Source organism: Tupaia chinensis, unplaced genomic scaffold, assembly GCF_000334495.1.
Source record: "Tupaia chinensis unplaced genomic scaffold, TupChi_1.0 Scaffold000064_1, whole genome shotgun sequence".
Taxonomy (NCBI): domain Eukaryota; kingdom Metazoa; phylum Chordata; class Mammalia; order Scandentia; family Tupaiidae; genus Tupaia; species Tupaia belangeri.
In genome coordinates this window covers 369,150-387,499 of record NW_006159522.1, presented here as the reverse complement: position 1 = coordinate 387,499, position 18,350 = coordinate 369,150, and the positions used below count along the sequence as shown (strand labels likewise).

At 39.4% G+C, this 18,350-nt stretch overlaps 1 protein-coding gene across 4 annotated transcripts in view; it reads right to left on the bottom strand.

The window, feature by feature from the left end:
- Window positions 1–14,871: 14,871 nt before the first annotated feature.
- The window catches only part of GAB1 (GRB2 associated binding protein 1), a 151,361-nt gene continuing 147,882 nt past the window's right edge, over window positions 14,872–18,350 (bottom strand). For all 4 annotated transcript variants that reach the window (XM_006141811.1, XM_006141813.1, XM_006141812.1 and 1 more), the window contains 2 exons: window positions 17,639–17,761; window positions 14,872–16,376 (listed from right to left, as the gene is read on the bottom strand). In XM_006141811.1, the coding sequence (XP_006141873.1) occupies window positions 16,218–16,376; window positions 17,639–17,761 (282 nt within the window). In that variant the 3' untranslated portion in view covers window positions 14,872–16,217. The remainder of the gene's footprint in view (window positions 16,377–17,638; window positions 17,762–18,350) is intronic.

Here is an 18,350-nt window from a genome sequence, read left to right as displayed (position 1 = left end):
GCACACACACGCACCCAGGGTGTTTTTCAAGCTGCTGCGTCGAGTCTGGGGCTTAAGCTATGCAATCAGCCATACTGGATCTATCTGCTTTAACCACTATACCACTGCTGGTCCTCTACTTCAAAAGAGTTCAACGTTTCAAGATTCCACATGAGTGAGATCATGGAATAGTTGTCTTTGTGTCTGACTAATTTCACTCAATGTCCTCTAGGCTCATCCAAGTTGCTGCAAATTATAGGACTTCATCTTTTATGCTACATGGCTGACTATGGGTTAGATCTCTGTAACCCATGGGGTATGTGCCCACTTACCCAAGATCCTGATGAGCTGGAGGGATAGGAAGGGAATTGCACATGATGAGACCCTGTCGAGGTTGCTTTTCTCTTTCTTCTTTTGTGTCGGCGGGCATACTCATCATGAATAAAATGAATAGGCCAAGTAAAAAAGATGAAATAGGAAAAGCCTTAAAGAACCATGCCTTGAGGAGACACTGCTTTGGGAACTACCCACTGGCTTGTAATAAAAACCCTTTCTCTGTGCAAATCGACTGGGCACATAGACCTGACTCTTGCCGAGGGCCTGAACTATCTTTTGGGTCACTTACATTTTTGGGGACTGTCTGTGGGAGCATAACTGACCGGTCCTATTGCTTAAAGACTGCCGCCATCTTGTCTGCCCTCCATTGTGAAGCTCTGTGCTGTAGTACATGCTGGGTCCTGCCCCGACCCAGCTGGCTGCTGTTAAGACAGATTGATTTTGGGAGCTCAGGGAAAACAGGATCCCAATCAGGTTTAATCCTTTTGGATTCCTTTCAAAAGCCCTAGCTTGCTTCAGAGGGGGCCGCTCATTGAGGCAGCAGCCAGAGATGGAGTATGAAGTATAGCAGGACCAGCCAGGAGGAAGCTGCAGGTGTCTCAGGGTTACCATCTATGGGACCCTTTCCTACATATGAGTTTACCCTATAACAAACCCCTGTGCAGTGCTTTAAAAATGAAGTAAAATTATTCAACTACGATGTCACAGAAAATGATTTATTTCACCCAAATGTGAGCCATGAGTGTAAATCTCACTAATAGTAACAAAGGGTCAGCTGTGGCTGATGGTTAAGATGGCTGGATCCCACATGGCCAACAGCCTGGTTCAAGTTCCAGCCCCTGGTTTGACAAACATGAGAAGAACATATGCAAGTATGCCCAAAATTCTGAAAGGAGGGAGGGATGGAGGAGAAGGCATTGCAGTGTGACCTAGCCCCGTGCACGTGCTTTCCTGCTTTCCTTCCCTCTGTCTCACTCTAAAGGTGACATACACCCTCTGGCAAACACAGAAACGAAATGTAACAAGCATTGAGTGAATTCTGCTGCTTATTCATTTGGTGAATTGGTCTGATTCCATAAGATTCAGGAAACTTGGCTGCAGGTAGCTGAGGTGAGTGGAAGAAAAGGTCTCTGGAGTTTAAGAATGGCCAGAGGTTGGTATTCTGTATGTCTCACCTCAACACATGTTAAAATCACCCAGAAATTTGAAAGCAATAGAGACAAGGGAAGTGCATTGAGCCATGGCGGTGAGAGTGAGTGACCTCTGAATAACAGGGAGTGAACAGGGGTCATGCAGCATGGAACAAGAAAAAAGGGGGTGTCTTTAGCTCCTGTGCCTGAGATCTTGGGAGGAGGAAGGAGAACTTGATTGAAGAGATATTTGGAAGAGGAGAGAGGAGACTCACTGTCTGCTCTTTGGGTCTGGAGTATGGCAGGAAAGTAGTTCTCACTGAACGTTTTGGGACATGGCATTTTCTGGGGAGCCCACATTTAATCAAGTCCATTTGGAAATGAAGTCAAAGCAAAGCTCTTCAGAGAACCAGAGGGAAAACCAAGGGAGGGATGTGGCGCTTCTGGGATGGTCATTTTGGGAGTGAGGAAAGGGAGATGATAGGTGGTAAGACTTGGGTGAATGGGGGATGTGGGAAGCCCTCCGGTGTAATGGCTTCCACTGTGACTGGAGTGCTTGCCATATGGTGCTGGCGTCGGACAAAATAAAGTCCTCATGTCATGAGCCCCTGGTGATCGTTTTGCCTCAGGTTTCCATCTCTGCGACTGTGAAAGGAGAGCAACTCGAGGTCTGTAGGCAGCATGATTCAGGACAGCCTGCAAGTGAAAACAATCCAACTGATGAACAGATAATTAAAAAGTAGCACATCCACACAGTGGAATATTATTCAGTAATGAAAGGGAGGCAGGACTGATGTATGATACAATATGTACACATTATGCTAACTGAAAGAAGCCAGTCATAAAGGTTATACCACTTATTGTATCATCTCATTTTTATGAAATATCTAGAGAAGGGAAAGCCATAGAGCTGGAAAGTAGGTTCATGTTGCCTTGGACTGCAGGCGTGGTTGGGGGAATGGGTAGTGACTGCTAACGGGTACAGAGCTGCCTTCTGGGCTGATGAAAATACTCTAAAATTAACTGGAGTGATGGTTGTTCAGCAGCACAAATATACTTATAACCAAGTTGTATACTTTACCTAGTGTATTGTATGATATGTCCATGGAAAATGAAGATAAAAACTTCTGTCCCCATAAAACAAAATATGGATATGAGAATGCTTTGGAGACCGAAATGCACAAAAACACATGAGATCACTTCTCTTTTTTCTTTTTAATTAATTAATTAATTAATTTATTATTTAAATTTACCAGAGACACACACACACACACAGAGAGAGAGAGAGAGAGAGAGAGAGAGAGAGAGAGCAAGCCAGGTCAAGAACTCGAACCAAAGAACTCGAACCATAATCGGCCATGTGGGAGTCTAGCACCTTGGCCACCATGTCACATGTCAGCCCTCACATGAGATTACTTCTTTTTTTTTGGGGGGGGGAGAGTTTTTTTGCTATAGGGTGCATGTGCTCGCCAAGAAGACAGAGAAAGAAGAGAGACAGAAAGCGAGAAATCACCCCCCAAGGGGGATGGCCACGCCACAATCCCTTCTCTTCCGTTTTCCTCTCGGGATCTTGGCCATGTACACGCACATGCCCAGCGTGAGTTTAAGCCACCAGGTCTGGTTCTCGAACTGCGGTCGACTACATGGGATTCCAGTGACATAGCCATTATGCCAACTGCTGGTCCCTCACATGAGATCAATTCTAAAGCAAGGATGGAGACACCTTCTTGTGAAGATTTAAAAGAAAAAGAAGTAGTACTTTGGGGATGGTCATAACTGACTTATTTAAGGCAGGGGACAGACTAAATGGCTTTTACAATTCTAATATCATTAAAAAGTATATTCACATAAATGTATCCCACTTTTAAATCAAGCATCCCTTGAAAACTTAGTTTCATGCACAAGAGGGCGCTGTCCACCAACTGACAACTTGTACATAGCTGTTAGGAACAGGCAAAAATAATCTTGTGGAAAAAAACAAAGTAATGTAAGGGATACGCTAAATTTAAAAGTTCCCTTAATAAATATGAACTAATATATATGAATTTGCTTATGAATGTGTGACACATCTCCGGAAAGACACATATAACATGGATGGCGGAAGATTTTTTTTTTCTTATACAATATATAATGCTGTTTGTTGAGAAATAAGATTATGCAAAACATCATTTAGTACCTAATAAGCACCTAATAAAAATAGTACCTAATAAGAAAATTTATTTTGTAATCTTATTTAGACTAATATATATGGAGAACATATACAAAATATAAGGATAATTGAAATTTGTTTTTAATAATGATTGCCAATTCATACTGACAACTTGTTTTTTTTTCTTCTTATTGTCCTGTGGAGCTAAAGGATTTATTTCATGTATTATGTATTCTTCCTTTCCTCTTTCTTCCTTTTTTTCTTTCTTTCCACATGTAGAAAAGATAATTTGATTGTTCAATTATTTTTTCAGCTTTCTACTATCAGTTTTTTCATAGAAAGACTGAAATATTCACCACATTGAACAGTTAACATTATGGTAGTGTTGTTAATATTATGCTTTGTTTAAATCGGTCTCAGTACCTACGTATGTATGTGTGTGCATTTTTTCAGACACTATTTTTCAGATTTTTGGTTTTTTTTGTTTTGTTTTTGTTTCTGTTTCTGTTTTTTTTTTTTTTTTTACAGATTTTTGCTATAGTTTGTAAGTGCTCACTAAAAATACAGGGAGACTGAAAGTGAGGAATCATTCCCCAGGGGTATGGCCATGTTGCAATTCCTCCTCCTCCTCCATTCTCCTCTTGGGATTTTGGGCATGCACACACACGTGTCCAATGTGAGTTTCAAGCCTCTGGGTCAAGGAGTTGAACCGCAGTCAGCCATGTGGGAGCCCAGTGAGATAAACCTTATGCCATCTGCTGGTTTGAGATATTTTAACTTTAAATATTTCAGCATGTATCTGTTATGATTTGGGTAATGGTTTGTCCCCCACAATTTCATGTTTGGGAATTTGGCATTAGGAGGTGGTGAACTTCCCACACTGCTCTGTATTTCTTATTTATTTATTTATTTATTTATTTATTTATTTATTTATTTATTTATTTATTTTTGGAGAGGGTTTTCCTATAGAGTGTGTGAGCTCACCAGATAGACACAGAGAGAGAGAGAAATTGAGAAATCACCCCCCCCCCAGTGGGGATGGCCATGTCGCAATCCCTTCTCCCTTCTCCTCCTGGGATCTTGGGCACACATGCATATGTGCCCGGCATTTAAGCCACTGAGTCTGGACTTGAACTGCGGTCCACTACATGGGAGTCCAGCGACATAGCCATTATGCTAACTGCTGGTCCTCCTACTGACATAGTTTTGATTCTTCAGGTGAACACAGCCATGTAGATGAGGTATGAATTTAACTGTCTGCCATGAACTGATCTGTGTTCTCCCAAAATTCATGCTGAGTCCTGTCAATGGAAACAACCAACTCTGCAGAAATGACAATGAATGCAGTTTATTTCTAAACACAAATATGTGTGACTCGCTTAGAGAAAGGTAAACATGCTTTTCTCAGGTGATTAGATATAGGGATTCCTTTCATTTGATTTTGAGATGTTAGGGCACTTAATGGTATCTAGTATTACTCATACTTTATTCTCATTTTGGCGGGTGGTTATTTTCTTAGTCTTTTTGGTGAATTTCTCTAGTTCAGGTTCTATCTTCTACATCTGAGATTTGATCTTCTACATGATCTAATCTGCTTTTTATATTTTCGACATAAATTTTGATTTCCTGTATTATAGCCTTCATTTCTAACATGCTGTTTGATTCTTAAGACTTGTATCTCCTCTTTCAAATTGTGCAAGAACTTCCTCACCTCCTGGAACTTGGTATCTTTTTTCCTGCATCTTCTGGAGTTTGTTGTCTCTTTTCTCTTGTATCTCTGTTAGCTTTGTCACTATGAATATTTTAAATTTTTTTATCTGACATTTCCATGAGTTCCCTTGAATTCTTTGTGTATAGGAAGAGGAGTTATTCTTTTCCATTGGAGGAGAGATATTTTCTTGGCTTCTCATATTTCTTGTTGTCTCTGTAGTGATTTCTGGTCATCTGATGGATTTATACATTTTATCCTATTTTTTGAAGTTAAATCTGAGCAATCAGAGGAGTGCAGAAGGAGGTGACCTGCTATCTGTAAACAGTACCATTTTTCTCCCTTTGCACAGCAGATTCAATGAAAATTGAGGATTAATTTGACCCTAAAAGTATTCAGATATTTGACTTCTGAGCACCCAGACCTGTCTAGAAAATCGTGTGTGGAGGCTGAGCAGAAAAGTGAGAAAGGCAAAAAGAAAAGTAAAAGAAATATAGGAAAAACAAACAAAGAAACAAAAAACAACAAAGAGAAAAACAATTGAAAAAAAAGAAGAAAATTTTTGTCAAAAAATGAAAGCTTGACTCCTGGCTAGACTGGGGAGCAGGAGGATGAAATCTAGACAGAGGGTCTTCAGCAGTCTGTCCTTACTTCTTATGACTCTTCCTATACCGTTTTGTTATGACATTTTAATGTCCTTAATTCTCAATGCACTTGAATTCCACTTGGTTCTCAAGGCCCTGCATTCTAGGCCTCATCTCTTGACTCCTGACTCTGCTTTGTTACAGCCCAGCCTGTAAGAAGCACCCAGGGACCCTTACTCTCTGGTACTCATGTCTTTGCAAGTTTCCTCACACACTGAGTCAGGGAATGGACTGAACAATCCATTAGAAAATAGCAGCAATGTCAGTGTGTGACTTCCAAACCTAGGTCTTAAAAGGTCACTGCTCTCTGTTTGGGATCTCTAACTTTGTTTTTTAAGAGAGATTTATTTTTTTCTACAAGGTGCGTGTGCTTGCTAGAGACAGAGAGAAACAGAGACAGAAAGCAAGAAATCACTCCCCAGGGGGAATGGCCATGCTGCAATTCCTTCTTGTCCATTCTCCTCTTGGGATTTTGGGCAGGCACGCACACACATGCCCAGTGTGAGTTTCAAGCCACCAGTCTGGAACTTGAACCACGGTTGGCAATGTGGGAGTACGACATAACCATTATGCCACCTGTTAGTCCCAAGGGATCACTAGCTTTGAGGAAAGCCATCTGCCATGCCATCAGGATACCCTAGAAGCTCTGGGGAAAAGCCCATGAAGAGGAACAGAGGCTCTCACCAACACATAGCACCAACTTGCCAGCCATGTGGGTGAACCACGTTGGAGCAGGTCCTTCAGTCTTCAGTGACCCATAATCTCAGCTGATTTGTCTGTAATGTCATTAGAAACTCCAACTGGGACATTCCTGTATTTCTAACCCTGAAAACTATGAGGATATGTGACCATGTCACTACAGATTGTTTTGGTACACAACATTGGACAAATGATATAATATTTGCAACCCTCCAACCAATCCACAGTTCTTCACTTTCTGGCTCTTTTTTTTTTTTTTTTTTTTTGAGAGGTTTTCACTATAGGGCGCATGCGCTGGCCAGACAGACAGAGAGAGACATAGAGACAGAAAGCGAGAAATCAACCCCCAGAGGGGATGGTCACGCTGCAATCCCTTCTCCGCCACTCTCCTCTCAGGATCTTGGGCATGCACGCACACGCGCCCGGCGTGAGTTTTAAACCACTGGGTCTGGGACGCGAACCGCGGTCGACTACGTGGGAGTCCAGCGACATAGCCATTACACTAACTGCTGGTTCCCTGGCTCTGTCTTTTTATACTTCTTCTCTCATGAAATAAACAGTAAGTTAATAAATCAATCACCCATATTGTTCTTTTCTGGGATGCTATCCTGTCCTTGTAAGTCCTCCAGTGTCCAGCTCATCTTCATGTGTTTCTGGACTACACTTTGACCATCTTTTCTTTAGTAGCTCATTGTTGGTAGCTCAGACGTAATTATTTCCTGTCCCATATCATTTGTTATTCATGCGTATTAATTTACAAAGATAAAGATACATATTTCTTCTGTATTTCTCACAGTGCCTAGCATAATGTCACATATATAGCAGCTACTTTAGTGTTTTTTTCTTTTTATACAATTTTACCAGAGAGCGCTTAGGTTCACTAGAGAAAGACAGAGAGGGAAAGTGAGAAAGCATCCCCTGTGAGGCAGTCACACCGCTATTCCTTCTCCACCGTTTCCCCTCCTTTTCAAGATTTTTGGGCAGGCATACATATGTTTCTGGCATGTTTTTCCAGCCACTGGGTCCAAGTCTCAAATCTCATGGTTGGCCATGTGGGATCCAGCTGCCTTAACCACCAGGCCACAGGCTGGCCCATGACTACATTTTTTTATAGGTCACCATCTAGTAGAATCAAAATCTGGGAGAACAGTATTTTCTTCTCCTTAGTCTAAATTTTAAAATTACTGCTTGCCTAAAGAATAAGCAACGTTCAAACTCATTGCTTTATATGAAACTCATTTAAAAACAACTTTCAGACCAGTCAGTGATAGGGTGGTTGAAGTGGCTAGAGTGCACATGGCCAACTGCATGGTTTAAATTCTGAACCTAGCAACACAAGGAACGGGTTGACTGTATATCCACATATACCCAAAATCCTGAGAAGAAAAAGGAAGAGAAGGGATTATGGCATGGCCACTCCCCCATGGGGTGTGCTTTCTCACTTTACCTTTCTCTCAGCCTCTCTCCAGTGAGCACATGTAGCCTATAACAAATGAAGAGAAATAGCTTTCAACGCATATAGGATAATGTTTTATACATAGAAGGTAAATTTAAAGCAAAGATAACTAACTATGTTAGGGCCATAGAATATAATGAAGCTCAAGATGATAACCCAGCATTAGAAATAAAATTCTTGGGGCCAGCAAATGGTGTAATGGTTATGTCATTTTTGGACTCCCATGTAGTCCAACTGTGGTTTGAGTCCCAGACCCTGAGACTTAAAACTCATGTCGGGCACATGTGCATGCATGACCATCCTGAGAGGAGAATGGAGAAGGGACTGCAGCATGGTTATTCCCCTTGGTGGTGATTTCTTGCTGTCTTTCTGTCTCTGTTTCTCCTGTGAGTGCATGCACCTTCTAGAAAAATCTCTCCCTTAAAAAAAAAATTCATCAAGGCTTTAATTTTAGAAGAGAAACTATTTTTGAAGCAAATATTGCCAATGCATTTCATATTAAACCTCAAAACTCTTAGTTAAGGGCCAGCAGGTAAAATGGAGGTTAAGGGAACTGGAGCACACATGGCCAACTATGCAGTTTGAGTCCTGACCCCAGGCAGCTTGAAAATCACACTGGGTGTCTGTGCATACATGCTCAACATCTTTTTTGTTTTTTTAAATTATTTTTTATTTAATTATTTTTATTTTATTTTATTTTAAAAGTTAACCAGAGAGAGACAGAGAGAAGCAAAGTGAGAAAGCAAGCTGCCAGATCCAGGACTCGAACTGTGGTCAGCCATGTGGGAGTCTGGTCTCCTTAACCACCATACCACCTGCTAGCCCCCATGCTCAACATCTTGAGAGGAGAATGAAGAAAGAATTATGGCATGGCCATCCTCCCTGGGAGGTGGTTTCTCACTTTCTTTCTCTATTTCTCTCTCTGTCTCTGGTGAGTACATGCACTCTATAGCAAACTAGAAAAACAAACAAATATTACTTAGTATATGCATACTAGACAAACAAACAAATATTACTTAGTATATGCATAAGAGGCACTCAGATTAACGAACCAATATACATATAAGTCAAGGTTCTAAGGAAACAAGCACACATATACAGGAGAGAGCACAAAAGAGACAGAAGAAATTGAGTTTCATTTTAAGGAAGGCTCTGAGATTATGAGTACTAGCATGTCTGAAATTCGTACGGCAGGTCAACAGGTGGGAAATTCAGGTAAGAGGTGATATAGTGTTGAGTCGAAATCCACAGGGCAGGCTGGAAACGTGGGCAAGGATAATATGCTATAGTCTTGAGGCAGACATCTTCCTTCCTTGGGAAATCTCAGCCTTTATTCTTGTGGCCTTCAACTGATTGGATGAAGTCCAATATTATAAATGGTAATCTGCTTTATTTAAAATCAATGGATTGTTAAGTGCTAACATCTACAAAATATCTTCTCAGCAACATCTAGACTAGTGTTTGATCAAACACATGGGTGTCATAATCTAGAGAGTTGACATAAAAATTAACCATCACCATATCATACCTAATATTAAGTGGTTTTTTTTAACTTGACTTTTAAATTTTCCATATCGTTATATGTCTCACGCATAGAATATTACAAATGTTCAGTACCAAACAGATCACAAAATCAGAGGAGAAACATTGAACTAATAAGAATGGATCACCAATACTAATGAGTAATAGTAATATATTTTTGTCTAATGAGGTACAGAAACACATCTTAGAAAATTAATTTTCTTTAGGTGTTCACTTATTTAAAAAAATAACTGTGTAATATTAAATATGGGAATTCAAGAAAAAATATTACCCAATCATAACAATCAATAAAATGCTTCCCTTTACTAACTTTGCTTTCAAATATACAATAACATTCTAAGAATTACCATTCAGGGACCAGTCAGTGGCATTGGTTATATCGATGGACTCCCGCAAGGCTGAACACAGTTCGAGTCCTAGACCTGGTGGCCTGAAAATCATACTGGGTGCATTTGCATATATGCCCAAGATCCCTGGAGGAGGATAGAGGAAAAAGCAGTGATTTGTCACTATCCCTCTCATTGTCTGTTTCTCGCTCTCTCTAGTAAACGTATGTACCCTATGGCAAAATCTCTAATAAAAAAATTACCATTCAAAGAATTACTAAGTCATTCTGCATAAAACTCTTAGCAAAACTACAATTCAAAAGCTATTTGTATAAAAGGGGATATAGACATTTTCCCACAGAAGCTACATCAAACATAGCTTCATCCTATCCAATCTTCCCAAATACGATTTAATGGGAGTCAGAGTTGTAAAATGCTGGGCTGACTGGCCCGAAGGGCTAATTCACAGCACTGCTTAGGCATTTATAGATACTGGAGATATTTTAAATTCTCACAGGAATGAGAAAGCTCAGCTAGTTAATAGCATTATTTCCCAAGTCCTTTTTTAAAAGAATTATTTATTTATTGAATTCCATTTGTTATCATTATGTTTTAATTTAACCAGAGAGAGACACAGAGAAAGGGAAAGGGTGAAGGCAAGCCACTGGGTCTGGGACTCAAACCACAGTTGGCCATGTGGGAATCCAGTGCCTTTAACCACCATGTCGCCTACTGGCCCCCAAGTCATATTTTACATGTAAATGTAGTTTCTGATGGGAAAGGTTCACATGGGCCCTACTTTATTTGGCCATTATTATTATTTTTTGAGAGGTTTTTTGCTATAGGGCATGTGTGCTTGCCAGAAAAAAGAGATACAGAGAGACAGAAAGTGAGAAATCACCCGCACCCCGGGGATGGGGGATGGCCATGCTGCAATCCCTTCTCCATTCTCCTCTTGGGATCTTGGGCACACACGCACACAGGCCTGGCGTGAGTTTAAGCCACCAGGTCCAGGACTCGAACTGTGGTTGATTACGTGGTAGTCCAGAGACACAGCCGTTATGCCAACTGCTGGTCCCCAATTTGACCATTTAATCAATAGCGTAGTCATACTAGCTGGATGGCGAACAGGATATGCTATGCGCCTGTGGCAACAGTCTTAGAAACGTTTCCTACTTAGAGTAGATCATGACTTAGACTTTTGCATGATTTAGTGGGATCTTTTTTTTTAATGTTTTTTTTTTAATTGCCAGAGGTTGCATTCACTTGACAGAGAGACAAAGTGAGAGAAAGCATCTCCCAGGGATGTGTGGTCACACCATAATCTCTTGTTCTCCATTTTTCTGCATTGTCAGGATTTGGGGGCACACATGTCTGGAGTGTTTTTCAAGTCAGCAGGGCTGAGACGTGAACCATGGTTGGCCATGCAGGATCCAGCTTCCCCAACTAGGAGGCTACAGGGCTGGCCCTAGTGTTGTGGAAGATGAGTGATGTGGCTCAGTGGCGGCGGTGTGCACTGCAAAGACGTTGCTACTTGGAGGCTGAGGGGACACAGGAGAACCAGGTTTGGTTCCCAGCTAGGCCAGGCATAGTGGTGGAAACCCGTAGTCCTAGCTAGCTAAGAGGCTGAGGCAGAGGGTACTGACACCATGGGACTGTCAAAAATCAGTCTTTCTCTCTTAACTACATAAGCTTCATAATAAAAGAGCGATCCAACAGAAATGGGACTGGGAAGTGCAGTTAGTGGCAGAATTGGGTTTTGACACAGATAAAGACTCTATGGAAGGGTTGGAAATACACATTTCTATCACCTTATTAGTTCACAATAATCTCTGTATCCAGATTGTCTATTTAAGGTCTTGAAACCAAACTGTTTGAAAAGTTTTATTTTGTAACAGAAAATATCTACAATGGGATCTTTACAAAAGAAGATGTGCAAGAGTTGGAAGAATAAATGTATACATAAGATTTTACTGTTGAAATGTAGACGATCATCAACAATCAGTTCAGGTTACACACACTTGCATAAAACCTTATGTCTTTTTATGAAAACGAAGTCGAGCTTCGTTAATTCCTTGACTAAACAGAAATCACACCAAACCTAAAAAAGAAGTGAGCCTGCAGAAAAAGAAGACAAATTATTTCAAACGGCAATAGTATATAAACAAATATATTTAGACAGCATGAACACAATCTCAATATCCTGACGACTGATCTTCATCCTATCGAGTCCATGATGTCTATAATACTCATCTATACCATGGCTTTCCATCTCCTAGTTCCATTTTTAAAGTTAGATAGAAATCTGCATATCCCATCAGATGTAATCAATAATAATTGCAATCTCAAACTGGAGATCTCTTTCTCCCTCTGTGTGTACCTAATTTGGTTACATGTACAATCCCCATCACAGACCTGACTGCTTACTTGACGGTTGAGGACAAGACCTACCAGAACCACCCAAGATAGGAATAGAAGGAATTAGTCCACATCGTTTCTAACCCAGTAAAGGTTTCGTAGTCATTCAAAATATGAATACTAACACTTTCAGTAAGACAAAAAAGAGTCTGGAACACCCAAGAGTTATGATCAGTGTCTGTAGCATAGTGCACAGGTAGAAAGTAGTTAATGTTTCAACCAAATATTAAAAATACTATCTTTCTCTTCGGGGAAAAGCAGAAAACTTTACACTAGTACAAAAATTGGCGTTCAATTTCCAGTTTAAATGCACTATGAATAGGAAGACAGTGATCCCCATTCATTTAATATAAAAACAGTTCAGAAGAATTTGACTTTAATGTACAAGTATAGCAGTATTTCCACATCAAATTAGTCTATGATTAAATACAATGCTACACACACACACACACACACACACACACGCACACACACACACATACACACGGTACCTTTATGGAATTTTCTAAGATGCTCACAGTAGCTTATATTATATTGATGAAGACAGACTAGAGTGTAGATAAAAATTGTCTTGTATAGCTTACTGAGTGATATCTTCTGTGAGTTAAATAGCTTAAATTCTTCAAGTTTGAATTTGGTTGAAAGCAGAACTGTACTTTGGCATTCAAACCTTCATAAAATCTTGCAGTTTTTCAAAAGAAAGAATGAAGGTCAAGAATGTCAATGTGGAAGAGACAAAAGACTTCAGGCCAGTAATATAACTGTCATAAAGTTAACCAGTGGTTTTCAACCCATTCCTGGCTGAAGTCTAGCTTCTTGGAGGTGAGTTAAGGGTGAGTTAAAAGGGATTGACCCAAATTTAGTTTTTATAAGTACATTTTCAAAAACTTAATCACAATGCATACACTCTAATGTGTTACATACCCTATTTTCACATGGGAGACTGCTTAAGTACTAACTTCCACTACCAGGATAATTTATCTTTGTGTTGTCCTTGGAATAAAATTTGAGCTATCTCTAAAGAATCTTCTGAAAGTATTTAAAATCTGTTATTATATCTGTGGGCTACAAAACTTTCCTGATGGTATGTAAATAAAAAAAGGTATAGAAACAAACTGAGTTCTGAGGCTTCATCAATTATCTATAATTCCATGTTTGTATTATTCAGAAATATTATTATCCTTAGTAATGTGAACTCAAAATATATTTACAATGATAAAATTGATTATGTAGGCTTTATATTTAAGATTTTATTTAAAAAGATTCTAGTGCCAAAATACCGTTTGGAAAATACTGCTCTAGTTTACTGTCTTTTAATTCATTAATCCAACGTACAGTGATTTAGCTGTTTTAAAGCACACTGCCTTTCGAATACATTTCAATTCTTAAATTACTCAGCATAATGGGAACACATCTGCCAATTAGAGAGCTGTAGACCTTCAGAAATGCTAACTCATGAAAAGGAAACATTACACTAAAACCACTTGTAATTGCTTTAGATACTTTCAATAGGCAGCTTAAGGAAAGATCATTAGTTTTGAATTCATCATATATTTATTATTATGTTTGAAATCTCAAAACATGTTCATTTTCCAGGCAACACAACTCAGTATCTTCACAGATCACCTGTGTTGTATGTTTTGAGAGTTTAGGCGCATTTCAATCCTTTGAGATTTTATTTTGTGGTTTCATTATAAAACAGCTTGCACACCAAGCTCAAACAATCTTTTTATTTAAAAATCCACCTCAAAAATTCACTTCTGGGTTTAGTTTTTGTTTAAAAAGAAGCAAACATTTAAAAGCATCAGATGTTACTAGTCAACAATTCATCCCAGTATGAACATTTGGTCTGTGGGTTGGGGAAATACACCTATGACATCCACTAGGCACAGTATGATGGCTAACAGGCCAGAAATCGGGGCACATTTGTGTACTCAGGCAATGGTCAGAGGTCTGAATGGAGGGAGTCCATCTTAGCTGTGGGCACCTCTATCTCCATGCCCCTTCCAAAAACTGTTAGTAAGTCTCAAATCAGTACATAAAAGTTGTATACAATTTTGTTTAAAAAACAATCAACTATACCTGTGTTCTAATTATGTCACAAAAGCCAAGACAGATGAATGTCATTGTAGCCTCACTATAATCTGGTCTTGATATTCTTGCACAGGACCATATTACAGGAGACGGAATTATATCATTCCTCTGATGGTTTCAAAAATCTGGTTGAGTGGCCAGCAGGTGGTGTGGGGGTTAAGGCGCTGGACTCCTACATGGCACACCATGGTTCAAGTCCTGGACCTGGCAGCTTGAAAAATCATGCCAGGCATGTGTGTGTTTGAGAGTGTGTGTGTGTCTAAAATCCCAAGAGGAGAATGGACTGCAATGTGGCCATCCCCTCTGGGGAGTGATTTCTCACTTTCCCTCTCACTGTTTTTCTCCAGTGAGCATACACACCCTGTGGCAAAAACCTTAAAAAAAAAAAAAAAAAAAAACAAAACTAAGCAAAACGAAACAGAAATCTGGTTGAAAGGGGTCCATGACTAAGATTTCACATTATAGTAAGGCTCCAATATTTCTTGAATTGGGGCAGTGAATAGAAATCACAGTATAAAACCCTTAATTCTCTTACTGGAAAAGCAATAGGTGCTACATATGAGAATCACTTATATAACATCTATTTTTTTTAAAAAATGCAGATATAAAATATTAATTGCATAGGGATTTAAATATAAGGCCAAGAAGAATATTAAGTAAAAAAAAAATATCATAGAAAGGGCACTATGGTGTCAAAAGATAGAATTTCATTCTTAGAGTAATACATCTGAATTACTGTCCAATTAAAAATCACAGTATGTTGCTATAACTAACAGTGAATGTTAACTGTGTCACTGGTTCCAAACTGGAAACCAATATTAGAACTAACAAGAACACAACTAAAGCTCATTGCCTAAACCTGATCAGTGTATTGGCACATCAGTGCCTGGTACGTACCTGATTAGTTATATAATCTAACGTTTGCAAATCATGTTTACTACATGTTAACAAGTGTAAGAGCACATTACCACTGCATGCCATCAATAATTTGTAGGCTTATTCGATACTGTAATTATTCAGTCTTTCAAAGGTGTAAGATCCTATCCGGCAGAATCTTCACTCAATAAACCAAAAACACTGTATTTAACAAAATATAACAAAAGTTCCACCATTAAAAACAAAATGCACATGAACCAGAGAACTAGTTCCTGACACCAGTACATACATCATCTTCAGCGTTTTGGAAGACAATGAATGATGAGTCCACTTCTGCAGGTTAAGCTAAGGGTTACCACCTGAAGCTTCAGGTAGAACACTAGCTAACATGTGGGTCTGCTTCTCATTTTAATGTTGTTAGGCTGTAGATTAAACAGCAATCTCCAAATCTAAAGTAGCTTAGTTAACTTAGTATTGTTACCTAAAGTAGTGTGAGGAAAAACAAGAACTCCCAAAGGAATTTGTTAAGGTACATTGGGAACACCCAAACCAACGCTTTAAATGAAAAAGTGCATAAATACAGTAATACAAGTGTGTTAACTATGGAACAAATGTGTTTCTGGAAGATACACAATACTATTTTCCTGCGTTATTTACATACTGTGAATTGTTCAGATACCACGAAGCACCATTGGCGGTCTAAGTTGCTTGATTATGTCTGAAAGGTTTTTTGACTTCAGCTCTAGTCATCTGATGACCTATCTAGAGTAGAAGGGTCAAGTCCTCTTCAAAAAGGATTTATCGTTATTTATCGTTATTCTTCAGTCCTCTCTTGTTCGGAAACGGCCAAAGCGGTATTTTCACTTCACATTCTTGTTTGGTGTTTCAGACTCTGTGGACTGTCTCCCATCTGTCCAGGCTTCCCGAGTGCTCTTCAGTGCCAGGGTCTTCTGTTGGTCGACCACAACGTAATCCACTCTCTCATCTGCTACACTGTTGCCCGAACCACTGCTCTTTTGCTAAAAAACAGAGGGGAAAAAGACACACAAAATTCCACAGATGAGGGAACATTTCTGAGTTTAATTCAGTCTTGAAGCACAGGCATCTATCTACTTAAGGTTTTTTTGGGTCACACAAAAATAACATTTAAGAGTTTGATGGGACCAGCAGGTGGCGTAGTGGTTAAGGCGCTGGACATTTCCACATGGCCGACCACAGTTCGAGTCCTAGACCTGGTGGCTTGCTTTCTCTCACTTTATCTCTCTCTGTCTCTCTCTGGTCAAATTAAAATAAATGAATGAATAAATAAAATTAAATAAATAATTATTTTTTTAAAAAAAGAGTTAGATTTAACAATGTTACCTTTCTCCTAACTAGACACTATTTTTTTCTTTTCTTTTTCTTTTTAGGGAGAGATTTTTGCTATAGGGCATGTGTGTTCTCCAGAGAGACAAAAACACTCAGAGAGACAGAATGTGAGAAATCAGCTCCCAGAAGGGGATGGCCATGCCCCAATCCCTTCTCCTTCAGTCTCCCCCTGGGATTTTGTGCACACATGCATGGTGTGAATTATAAGCCACCGGATCTGGGACTCAAACCATGGTGGATTACGTTGGAGTCCAGTAAGGTAAACATTACACCATCTACATGTCCTCACACTATTTTTTTCTTAAATTTAAAATTATTATATATAAGAATTCAAAGAAGTTTTCCCATCACAGATAAAATTCATGTTTTAAAGAATTATTTTAATTCTATTCATTGTCATTATGTTATTTTATATATTTATTTACTTATTTTTTTGAAGTTGACTAAGGAAAGTGAGAAAGCAAGCTGCCAGGTCTGGGACTTGAACCGTGGTCAGCCATGTGGAAGTCCAGCTGCCTTAACCACCATGTCACCTGCCAGCGCCAGATAAATTCATTTAAAAAAAAAAATTTGCTAGAGAGGACATGTACTCACTGGAGTGAGAGAAAGAGAGTGAGGAAAGTGAGAAAACACCTTCCACGGGGCATAGTCACACTGCAGTCCCTTCTCTGTCTCCCTCCTTATGGGATTTTGGGCATGCATGCACATGTGCCCGGCATGTTTCTCAGTTGGCCAGGTCTGGGACTTGAACTTCACTGTCAGCCATATGGGTATCTCACTGCCTCCATCACCAGGCCATGGAGACAACCCAATTTGACTAAATTTAAATTAAATATAGCTAGTAAAATTTCCCCAAGGACAGATTCTTTAGGTTTAAAATATACACTTCTTTAGAGAATGAGGTTTTTCTTACCTTACGTGGTGGTGTGGACTTGCCAGAATCTAAATCTAGATCTAGGTATTCTACTTGTTTGTCACCTTTGGGTTTGTTCATAGGACTGCTTCCTCCATCAAGACTATTACTGCCAAAAAGGTTCTGAAAGTATAACACAAAAAAACAACAGTCATAAACATTGCTGAGACATACACTCATCTTGTGAGTCCTCATTTGAAGCCTCAATGCCTGTTTTCGAGAGGACAAACCTTGAAGAAATGTCTACTTATGAAATTAAATAACCATTCAGGATTCAAGAAAAAGAATATTTAATAAATTGATGAAAACTAACCTTAGGGCAAGCTAACAATAATTCCAAAGTTAAACTTGGTTTTTCAAACTGAGATTGGGACATCACACTCCAGTTAACTGTGATAGCTTGACTTGAACATTATTAAAATTATATCTGTATACAATTACATTTTTTTACACGAGATTTATGCTATAGGGCATGTGTGCTCAATGGAGAGACAGAAAGAAAGTGAAAAAGCACCCCCCTGGGGTGGCGGGGGATGGCCATGCCATGATCCCTTCTGCTCCATTCTCCTCTCAGGATTTTGGGCACCACACATGCACTCACACTGGTTTGAGTTTCAAGCCACCAGGTCTGGCAAGTGCACGTGCCCATGGCAAAAAAACCTTAAAAAAAAAAAAAAAAAAAAAAACACAAAAAAAAAAGGAAATACCGGGA